The sequence below is a fragment of the Hyaena hyaena genome, unplaced genomic scaffold (genome assembly GCF_003009895.1).
Source record: "Hyaena hyaena isolate Hyena2069 unplaced genomic scaffold, ASM300989v1 scaffold_355, whole genome shotgun sequence".
Classification (NCBI taxonomy): Eukaryota; Metazoa; Chordata; class Mammalia; order Carnivora; family Hyaenidae; genus Hyaena; species Hyaena hyaena.
Genome location: NW_024080986.1, coordinates 868,754 through 880,779, shown reverse-complemented (window position 1 = coordinate 880,779; position 12,026 = coordinate 868,754). Strand labels below are relative to the sequence as shown.

At 38.8% G+C, this 12,026-nt stretch overlaps 1 protein-coding gene across 1 annotated transcript in view; it reads right to left on the bottom strand.

Annotated features, from left to right (window-relative positions):
- Positions 1-5,077: 5,077 nt before the first annotated feature.
- Positions 5,078-12,026, bottom strand: part of LOC120243733 (dapper homolog 3-like) — a 52,810-nt gene continuing 45,861 nt past the window's right edge. Inside the window, exon 8 of the mRNA XM_039249964.1 lies at positions 5,078-5,965. Within this exon, the coding sequence (XP_039105895.1) occupies positions 5,880-5,965 (86 nt within the window). The 3' untranslated portion in view covers positions 5,078-5,879. The remainder of the gene's footprint in view (positions 5,966-12,026) is intronic.

Sequence of the window (12,026 nt, the reverse complement as noted above, 5' to 3'; positions counted from 1 at the left end):
TCTTTAAAAGGTAGAAATAACAAGTGGGGATTTTATAGCCTATATCTCTGCATTTTAGGAATGTAAATAATTTTATTTTCACTTTAGTAAAACATATAAGTCAATCTTAGAGGAATTCTCTTAGGATCTGTCTTGCTCTTACATAGAAGTGACCTCTTCTCCAAGTAATCTCTTCGACCTGCATTCCTCACAAGGGTAACCTTTAACACACTTAAACTGAAGCATGGCGTTCTAGTTGCTGATCTCCCTTCAGAATGAAAGTGATGACAGAAATGCAAAGGAATTCTTTAATAGTCTTAATATACAATTAGAAAAATATTGTTACTTCGGGGTTTGGGGTAACACCTATGGATATGATATTTGAATAGTATATGATGACATTTTTGATTACTCCAGGTTCAGTGGATAAGACATTTTGGATATTCAATAAGTACCTACAGGGGTATATTATGCATATTCCTAGCTGGGAACAAAAGTGACATGGTGCCTGTCCTCAAGAGCTTGTTTTAATTGGGGAATGGACACCAACATAGGTAACCAAAACATTCCCAAGTTGTCCAAAGGCTATGAAGGAACCATAATGGTGGCTCTGGGTGGGCTGGAGGGTGCGGAAACGTCACAGAGAAAAGTGGCTTACTTAGATAGAGTGGTTAGTGATCCGACTGTCACACCATCAAAGTATATTAAAACACACACACCAACAAGACATTTTCAGAAAACAGGATGTCCTCATTCACATCACTGGTAAGGCAAATGCTGAAATGAGAATACCATCTTAGATGCAGTAAGTTTTTCTCTACTTGAAAGTCTGAGTGATTAGCCCTTACACATATAACTGGAGAGAGCTAAACCCACTGCCGGGAAAGCAGATGCCACCCAAGCTCCCCTACACTGACCTGCCAAGGCTCATTAATCTCCACCATTTAACACCTCACTATTCACGGCTCCTCATCCTGGAGAGTGAACTACATTCTGTCCACTTCATGGCTGGCCCATAATATAAGGTGACCGATTAGGGAAAAAAATGCAAAATCTATACTCATCAAAAGCACTGTGCATATTTTCTTCAAAAACTCTTAGCAGTGCTTTAACTCAACTTCAGTCTCTTCATTGATTTCAAAATCCATGTGTATTACTTTCATAATTTATCTATCTATGCAGCATTGTATTCATTGTTCAAATTTCCAGTTTTTCCCCCCTCAGTCACTCATTCTCAGGAATCTAATCTCAGACTCTTGAAGCAGATTAAAAAATAACTGTCTGGCAATAAATAACTGCCCTAGGCAAAATTTTAATAGTAAAATATAGGTCACTGAATTTGTCCATCAAGTCTGCACATCATCATTTCCTGCTTCTATACCCAAATCTAGTCCCTTGTATGGCTTTTCCTATAGCTTTATATAACTGACTAAATCCTACCCCATCTCCCTTTTGGAGGTTACGCCTGAAGCCTAGAACATCGAGCATCTTAGTTACAAATAAGGGCTCTAGTGTCAGCCGACCCAGGTTCAAATGCCCACTTGACCTCTTATTACTTGTGGGATGTTGGGCAAGTAAATGAACCACTTGGGGAAACAGAAGTACTTACCCCATCAAGTTGTTATCAGGATTTAACTAATATATAAATCACTCAGGATCATGCTTGGACCCAGCAAGTGCCCAATATCTGTTAGCTACCATAATTCCATAATCTTTTACGAAGAATGACTAAAACATCACTATTATCAGCTCCTATCAACCCAAGGAGAAACAGGATTTAGGCATTTCCTATTATCTTGACATGTCTTTTGTTTTGCTCTGTTATACATGCTTGCAAAAAAAAAAAAAAAAATCCCTAAATCAGTGACCATCCACAGTATATATTTCAAATATGCACTTAATTTTGTGTATGCAGCTTCTATTAAATATGATACATGTATACTTGTAGGTCTCTGAAGATGTTATATATTCCAAGCTCTTAGAGGAAGGGAGAACTCAATCTGTTCAATTTTCTTAAACTTATTACATTTCTTTTGGATTACTCAATTTGCACACACCATTATGCAACACTGAAGAGCTAGACCAACTCCTCTCCTTTGAGTTCAAAGATATTAACTGCAGGGAGTGATTCCATGGACAAATAATACTTAAGAGAACGATCTGAACCTTCAAGCTTTTTGTAAACTTGACTCATATACACTATAGCCTCTGGTTACCATCTGTCACTGCTATTTTCAAAGTCTATGCATGGTTATGACCATGTCGATGTTCTGTGAAGGCCACTTCAAAAGCCTTAGTTAAAAAAATGTCATTTACTCATTTTTTATTCTATTTTATTTAATTCATTTTTTTTCCTCTTTTTCAGTAACCTAAATGTAAATCTCACGTGGGAAACCTTAATGTTATTCTTCCAGAGAGTATACATCCTCCTTTTATACTTAAAAACTATGTTGGAAATCATTACACGTTTTTATTTAAATTTCTATCTCATTTTTTCTTTTAGTTGAATAGTCTTCTATTGTATGAATATAGCTTAATTTATCTTATCAGTCCTTATTGATGGAAATTTAGGTTTTTCCAGTCTTTTGCTACTACAAACATTATTGCCATATTTATTTATTTATTTTGAAAAAGAGAGAGAGCACACACACAAGTGGGCAAGGGGCAGAGAGAGGGAGAGAGAATGTTAAGTAGGCTCCACTCATCAGCATACAGCCCAACGCAGAGCCTGATCCCATGAAACTTTGAAATTATGACCTGAGCCAAAATCAAGAATCTGACACTTAACTGACTGAGTCACCCAGGTGCCCCAGCATCCAATCTTGTACTAGAGAGGAAAAAATGGTGGTGGTGGTGGTGGTGGTGGTAATAATAACAATAACCAAGAAAACTTGTTTTAACCCCACAAAAGAAAATCTTATAAAAATTGATGATGATGGGGGGCACCTGGGTGGCTCCATTGGTTAAGCGTCTGACTTCCTCTCGGGTCATGATCCACAGTTCATGAGTTCGAGCCCTGCATGGGCTCTGTGCTGACAGCTTGGAGCCTGAAGCCTGCTTTGGATTCTGTGTCTCCCTCTCTGTCTGCCCATCTCCTGCTCACGCTCTGTCTCTCTCACTCTCTGTCAAAGATAAATAAACATTTAAAAATATCTTTAAAAAACTGGTAGGGCTGGGGAGGCAGTTTGTAGGCAACTACACTCTTCTTGGGACTTTACATGCATTATTTTTAATTTTCACAGTTAGATAGGTTTTATTATAGACATAATAAAATTTTCCGATGAGAACACTGAGGCTCAGGTCAAATTAGGAATGTGACTGAAGTTACAAAGTACTGAGGCCAGCCTATGTGCCTGGATTCTCTTAATTCCTAAACCTACACTCTGCCCTCAATATATGTCTCGGTAATAATGCATGATATCAGTCTTTATATGATGATTCATTACAACTGTAAATCCTTCTGAATCTACTCGGTGTCCACCGCTATCTCACTAGCTCAGGCAAACTATTAAATAGCCTCCTATGGGGGCTTCTTGCCTTAAGTTACTTCCCTCAAACTTATCCCGCTCACCACTTGCCAATACCCTCATTCCAATACTAATTCAATTACATCATAAGATTACTCTTTCAGCCCAGCACGTATGCTTCCTCAGCATCTGGACCCACTTCCCTTGTCCTTTCCTGTTACCTCTCCTGTTGCAGCAGCAATCTCAGGGTGCGGGGACTTTGTAAGCAGGTATATGCACCGTGAAGGAAGAGACAGGGGAGACACTGATCCAGCAGGGCTCCCAGGCCCTTATCCTCACCTTCAACAGAGGAGCTTTATTTTCATCTGCTTTATGTGGAGAGGAATACAGTCATGTAATATTTTATTTGGAAAGAAAAAAAAAAACACCAGAACATTCCAAGAGTAAAAACAAAATAGAAAACAGTGAATGTTGTGGAAATACCAGCTCCGTTAGGACAGGCAAGTTTTTCTCTCGTGCACTGAAGTATTCTTAGGGCCTAGAATAGGGCCTAGAAAGCACTCAGTAAGTATTTGTTGAAGGAATGAATAGATGTATGGATTTAATTAACTTTGGCTCCACGGATGTATGAACAGAAACTTTGGGCAAATTACCCAACTGCTATAAGCCCTCTTCCCCTCCCGTAGAGCCCCCACTCCCACCCAGCAGCACTGTGAAGACTGAAAACGTTAAGTACCTAGCCCAGGGACTCTAACAGCCCAACCTGCATGTTTATTGCTCTCTCTAGGTCAAAATCTACTTGTGGTTTTGTAAGTACACCTGGAATTTCCTATTTTCTTTTCCTTTAAAATTTTTCTTCATCAGAGCCACTGAAGGCTTTTCCAAGACTCTTTCTCAATTAACCCAGCATCTTAGTATTTACTTGATTTCTTTTTTCTTTTCCTTCCTTCCTTCCTTCCTTCCTTCCTTCTTTCTTTCTTCTTCTTTCTTTCTTTCTTTCTTTCTTTTTGCATTTATCTATTTCCTGCAGTGATGGGAGGTGGAGTAGAACAAGGCTGGTCTGGTACTTGTTGGTCACTGGATCATTTAATTAAGTTTATTACTTGATAGAACAATCTTTTAGCTTAATTATTAAAATCAGACTTAGAACAAATGAAAAAGGTACTTTTTTCATGCAGTCACTATTGAATTTACTTTTATTTACGCCACGTAGATTTATGTAATATAACTAACTTTTTTCATTTATCCAGTGCTTGATAGTATACAGACTACTCTCTCTTATTCTTATTAGTAGTTCGATTCTTAGTAGTAGTATTAACTACAAGTAATAGAACTGTCAGCCATTTCAAAATCTCTGTCACCAAAGTCAGAGGAGGAAAGCTCTCCATATCACATGTATTTCCTGTGCAACTGAAAAATAATTGTGGTTTTGTTTTTTTTATTTAAAAAAATTTTTTAATGTTTACTTATTTTTGAGAGAGAGACAGAGTGCGAGCAGGGGAAAAACAGAGACAGAGGGAGACACAGAATTTGAAGCAGGCTCCAGGCTCTGAGCTGTCAGCACAAAGCCGATGCGGGGCTTGAACTCACGAACCATGAGATCATGACCTGAGCCCAAGTCAGATGCTCAACCTTATGAGCCACCCAGGTGCCCCTAAATGTGGTTTTAAAGTAGCAACATAATGTGTCTTTGGGAATGTGTTTATTTTTTTCAGTTTGTTTGATCCTAACCCTCAAAATGAATAAATCAATTGGCTTCAAAGCAACTTAACCTTAATTTTAAAACCATACCAAAAGTATTGTCTGCGCAACCTTCCCTAATCAAGTTTGGAAAAGACAGATGGGCCTGCCTTTTCCTTGCACTGTGTTTATAGTTACAATCTACATTTGCTCATATAACACATTAAAAAAATCAGCTGAAGAACTGACATCAGAGAACATGATTCCAAATTCTAAATATATGTTCTAAATTCAAAAGGCAATGGTGAAGCATATAAATTCCCTGTCGATAATGACTCAAATCCATTTTAGCAGAAGTAATTAAGGTGAAGATATCTATTTGTGAAAGGACAGGAATCCTGGAGGCCATTTCTGTAGAAGTCGCCTTTGAGAAAATACCTTGCAGACGTTTTTCGTCTTGCCTTCTATACTTCTCTCTCTCTCTGAAGTTTTATTTGACTTACCACTGAAAAGATTAGAAAAATCGTACTTTTAGGAAATGCCCAGCATTTGTATCTAACCCCGTAGACAGTACTAAACTTCCCAAATTTTTGGTCCTCCCTGGGGGTGAGCTGTATTTCTTTGCTTCATCGATGTCAGAGTTGGCCATAGGAATCAATTTGACTAATGACATGAATACAAGTAACTTGTGTCCCTTCCAAGGGAATCCTTTTAGAGCCAGCCTGTCCTCCATGGTGATCTATTTTCCCTGCATCAAAAGATCAGCCAAGAGTCTCCATGGATGGTGCTCCAACAGCCGGGGTCCCAGAGAGCAGACACCTTGAGAAGAGCCCTCCAGCCTGGAATGGAAATTTGTGGTGGGAGAGAGAAATGAATGTTTGTGATGTGCAATCATTGAGGTCAGGTCATTTGTTACCTCAGCACAACCTAACCTATTCCTTAGTAACATCTGTGATAAGAAGTCATACACCAGAATGGAGGGAAGCTGTTTTACCTAGAAGGTGAAAGGAAAAAAAAACAAAAAACAAAAACCGTAAAGCAGGATTGTTGTTGGAAGAGAAAAATAACATATTTAATGATGTAGAATTATAAGGGGTTAAGGACTTCTATTTGGATGATTATTAAGTGTGTACAGGGGGGATACAGGTAAAATCATTAAATTGTTAGTAAAGACCAATAGTGCAGTAATACTTCAATGTTATCTTCAGAAATCAAAGCATTTGTCATTGTAACCTGTAGTGGGTAATATCACCGGTGGCCAGGGTCATGAATTTATGATATCAGACGGAGAACAGTTCAATCCTATTTCCACCTCTTCCCAGCTGCTCAACTTTGAACAATTTAATTGAGGGTGCAATTGCTATTCTATAAAAGTGGAATATGGAAGCTAGCTTGTTGGGTTTTTCTGAAGGTAACAGAGAATGCATGTTAAGAGTCAAATATAAGGATGTGGCATATAATGGCTGCTTGATCGACACAAATCTTGTTACTTCTCTATATTTAGCTTACACTTTTCCTCTCAATGAATAGAAAACTAACACATCCAAAATTATCCAGGGTCTAAAGCTATGGGTGAGCCTAGGGTGAATGTGAATTAAGCAGAACTGGGTTTCAAGCTTTGGAGAAGCCTTGGAACAGAGGATACTTGCAAAGGTTCTCAGAAGAACAAGACAATTTTAACTCTAGAACCAATGAGATCTAGAAGGCTGTTTTGAAGGGATGGTGAGTCAGGAGGCAAGGCTTAAAAAAGACATCCAGACAAGACTGCAGCAAGAGCACTGGGGGGCAGAGATTTCTTCCTGTCCTTTTGTATCTCCTGAGAGTGTGAGACTCAAATTGAGGAAGAAAAAGGAGTGTGAAGGAGATAAACCCAACCTAACAAAAGAGTTACTGTGCATTGCTATAGCTGTTATTACACTGAAAATGTACCTGCTTGAAAATGCCTACCCATTCTGGTCCCCCTTAGGCAAGAGCTGCCAGGTATCACTGACGCCCAATATAATTCCCAGATGCGAAAAATCGAAAAGTTTCCAAGATTCTGAATCAGGTGAAGAGAGGGATACTTGTGTTCCCTCGAATATCTTTTCTGAAAACTTTCATTTCTAACTTGGCCCCGGAAGGGCAAGTAGTTCTTGACATGGGTGCGTTTCTGGTTTCAGCTCATGACTTTTATTCATCATTTACACATGGCTTTTGACATTCAATCACAGTACAAGAGAACAAAATCCTTGGACCTAAAACATTTTGATGCAACATTAGTTTGATGGCTCTGACTCCAAGTTTTAAAAAATGAACACCCTTCCCCCCAAATTACTTAATCATTATGTAGGCTCAGATTTATTCTCCTGAGTTTCTTATAGATATTTGCCCATCAAAATGAATTCCGTTAAAAAAATAACCAGGGTATTTCACAGCAAACTGTATCTCTTTGTGCACTTTAGGTTTTACTTGTCAGTTATTGACTTATTTTTATGTCCTTTGCCTTCTCCAGCCAAAACATAGTCCAAGTTTTGAGATAACTGGACATGCAAAGTCTATCAATAGTCTCTCGTATAGTGATGTTCTGAAAGGAGACTTTTGACCAACATATTCAAGCACATTCAGATGGACCAGATCAGGGCTGTTCACTTGAGCAAACCCCTCTTATAGCCTCCTTTCACTTACACCAGTCTGTGGGACCACCACTCTTATGTTTTCTAGTGATTCCAATTTTTGATAACACATCTTCCCAACTGAAGGGATGTTACAGCATAGTACAACTTTAGTCGTGAAGCCATAGTCATGACCTGTGGCTAGTCAATGAAGTACTGTCAAACTAGGAAATGATTGTCATACATTCAGAAAATGTCTACACTGGGTTCCAGGCTAATAGTCTGGAGAAAGGAACATTTAAACAAAGATTTCAAAAAAACCCAACCTTTTGTGTTGCCTTGCAGCAGGAAATGAACCTTGAGTGCATCGGCCTAATCCCAACTTTCTGAATGAATGGTTTGCTAAATGTAGCATCTGCAGATGATTGATGTATACAGTGTAGTAGATCTAGCTTGGATTCTACAAGTCAGCTTGATGGGGTTAGTTATCTAGGCACGATTCACCACGGGGTTAAAATAAGAACGTATTGAAGCCACAAAGTAATGTAGGCTTTGTAACAAAGGCTGTTCCAGTTTCAAAATACGTACTCTAGACCGATTTTGACAGAAATCAGGGGACCGATCTAACGATACGGTGGGACAGAAACATGATAGAAGTGTTCTCTCTCTGTTAAGATGGGCTGGTTTGGAGGATGATTTCATTAGGCATTAGCGCAGAAGGAAGATAGCTTTTGGATACAGCCGTAGTGCAAGTGAAACACGCAGAGATGGAGAGAAGTGTCTCAAGAAGGTTTGCTGCATCCCAAGATTCAAACTGCTTGTTTACTATTTTAGGCTGTCAAAGTAGTATTTCTTTGACTCAACCTTAGGCATGTTTCAAGACAAACACACACACACCAAAACAAAAAACACAATAAAAATCAAGTGAAAAGAAAAAAAGCCCCACACAGCTTTAAGCAGGTATATAAGGCCCCTGTAAGCTTTACTCAAATTATTTTCCATTTAGAGCTTCTAGATTGAGTTTAAGGTTTACCACCTCCTGGAAAGTCTCTTCCTTATTCCTCTACCCTCCTTCTTTAATACCTTCTCTAACAATGACTCCATTCAACCAGTATTTATGAGCACTTGCAATGTGCCAGGTAATATTCTGGCACACTGAGGGCACACTGGTGAGCAAAATTCTTGTTCTCAGTGGAGTTTACATTCTAGTTGGTAGGAGGGAAAAAAGGACACTGAATTAGTCCCTATTTAATTACAATGTCATAGTTTACTTTCTCATGTGACTCCAAGAAGCCAGAGGACCATGTTTGGTTCATCTCTGCAGCACACAGTAGGCTCTCAATGAGTATCTGCCTCATGACTGAACATGCAATTCTGAGTATGACAATATTAAAAATCAAAGATGTTCTTAAAAGAGAATATTTGGGCCTTTATTCCTCTGTACTAATTTATGAACTAGCACAGTAATTACAGCAGATGTGTAGTAGAGTTTCCAATTTTATAGATCTAATTTTGGAAAGTTTTATAGTTGAAACATTGAGTTGTCAAACATATCCAATTTCGACGATCACAATACTTCTTTTCAGTCAATGTCCTTGAATCCTATAAACTGTTTTCAGTGAATAATCTTCTATTCTTGGTTGGTTTCTAAAGCACAAAATAAAAATAAACCTCTATTCTTAATAGGATTTACATGCCAATACATTACAAGATTCAGCAGAGCTTTAAATTTAGGATGTTAGCAAAGTTTTGCACTTTGATAATCAAAATAACTCTTAATAAGTCTTACCTAAATGCTCACTGGATATTTATATTCAGTATCCATACAAATGCTATTTCTTAGAATTTTGTTTGCAAAATCTCCTTGAAACAGAGATATGCTCCTGAATTTTTTCCTTTTAAATACCTTTGTTGGAGTGAGCAGTGTTAGTGAACAAAGAAGGGACAGTGCCCAGTCTGGGGTTGTGAATACAGTCTGTGGTCACAGTGCACCTGTAGATATTGAGAAGCATCAAACTAGAGTGTTGGCCACATTCTTTGAGGAAATCTCCACTGTATACGCTGCTGCATACTGTCTTGGGCAGCCCCCTTGTTCTTTACCTATGTCCACTAGAGAGTGAGTGAGAGAGAGGAGGAAAAAAAGAAAGGTTAAGTTGGGGAAATCTGCTGACCAGTTTGAGGCTGGAAATTTTTTTGAAGATCAATTCAGATTCCTTGATTCATATTCATTTTGTCTCTTATTGCCATGGATACATAAGTTTTTATGAATATAGCATTTATAATGGCAAGTTACAAGATGGCAGTATATTACATGAAGTCTATTTTTATAACCTAAAAAATAAATGCCGTCCAGATAACTTAGAGCAGCATTGTGGAAACATACTAGGCTATCTCGGTAGAAGCACCTTCTAGACATGTAACATCATACTTTTGACCTCTAGTAACTGCTTCAGAATTGGGTTCCATGAATGTGAGAAAACACTAAGTTCTAGGACTGGGTTTACTGATTCATGCCACGACAAGCTGACCTGTTGCCATGTCCTGAAGGATGCATTTAAATAACGAAAACAGCAAAAGTCATGTAAGTCAAGGAGCACTAGTTGTGGTGTTCTCCATGTCATTAAAGCTAGCAGCAGCCAGCTGTGCACTGAGAACTGGTGGGGGGTGGGGGGGGTGGGAAGGTCATATTGCACAAGATGCTGACCACCTGTTGTGCTGTTTGTTCTCAGACCATTCTAAGTTCTCAGTAAGAATTCCAGAGGAGACCAAGACAGGGCAATGACAATGGAAAAACAGGGGTAGTAAAATATAGGATAAGCTCATATGATCAGAACGAATGGATGGAAATGACAATCAACTTTAAACTCCAGAGTGTATATAAAATCTGAAATTTCACTGCATGTATCTTTTTGTTTTGTTTTGCTTTGGTTGGGAGAGAGATAGAAAGACAGACAGAGAGAGAGAGAGAGAATGAGAGAGTGAGAATCTTAAGCAGGCTCCACACTCAACAGGGACCCCCATGCGCTGCTTGATCCCACAACCCTGGGATCATGACCTGAGCCAAAATCAAGAGAGTCAGATGCTCAACAGACTGAGCAACCCAGGAGCCCCCATATACTTTTCAAATACTCTGTAAGCTAGAGTTGTGCATAGGGGAAAGAAGAAAAGAAAAACAATAGTTTCTTCGTATAATCAGAAATGGCTAATTTACATGGACTAATTACATTTCTATCTCTGACATCCAAACTCTTTCACACACTCCTCCCCCTCCCCCCCGGGACAAACTTATACACACAGACACAGACACAAAAACAATGACACACAATTCCAGACTGGGAGCCAATGGTTGGCACTGGACTTTTATTCCTTGTACAATCTGCCTGGTTCTTGTTGTTATTTTTTAAACCACTTTTACAGTTACTGTTTTTCTTTCTTTTTGTAGCCATAGACACTCCCACATAACATAAGCTCAATTCCAGGCAAACTGTGTGTGCATATTTTTAAATAAAGAAAACAGGTCTTCTAGTTCTGTGTTAGCAAAGTCACCTCTTTTACTGTGAGTGCCAATGCTAAACATGTAATAATACTTTATTGTCATGAGCAGGAATCTGCTTTGCTAATTAAATGCAGCTGTCAGTAATTACTACTTGTCAGTGTAATCTATTTTAGGGAGCTCTACTTTAAATGATAAAAGATGGGCCTGATATTGAAAGGGTGGGATAAGCAAGGTGACTGCTCACTTCCCCACTTCAGAAACTCACTCTTTTTTATGATGAATGAGTAACTTTATTGGGAAGATACCTTAAGTGGGCTATCCTGTATTTCTTTAGTATGTGAGTAATAAAGTTTGCAATTAAATAGTTCTTTTCATATCTGAAATCTAAATGTCACCCTCTGTAATACCAACAAGTACTATGCCTTTTTTTTTTTAATTTTTTTTTTAATGTTTTATTTATGGAGAGAGAGAGAGAGAGACAGCGTGAGCAGGGGAGGGTCAGAGAGAGGGAGTCACAGACTGAAACAGGCTCCAGGCTCTGAGCTGGCAGTCAGCACAGAGCCCGACGCGGGGCTTGAACCCACGAACCGCGAGATCATGACCCAAGCGAAAGTCGGACGCTCGACCGACTAAGCCACCCAGGCGCCCCAATACTATGCCTTTCTGAGTTAAAAATACATCATGATGGTAATCTGTAAGAAAAGCATCAATAGTGAAGTCGCTTATTATCTCTACCATCAAGTGGAGTTCAGTACAAACGAGCCTTCTAATTCTCATAAATGGATTAGACAGAGGAATATCACTTTGCAAGGT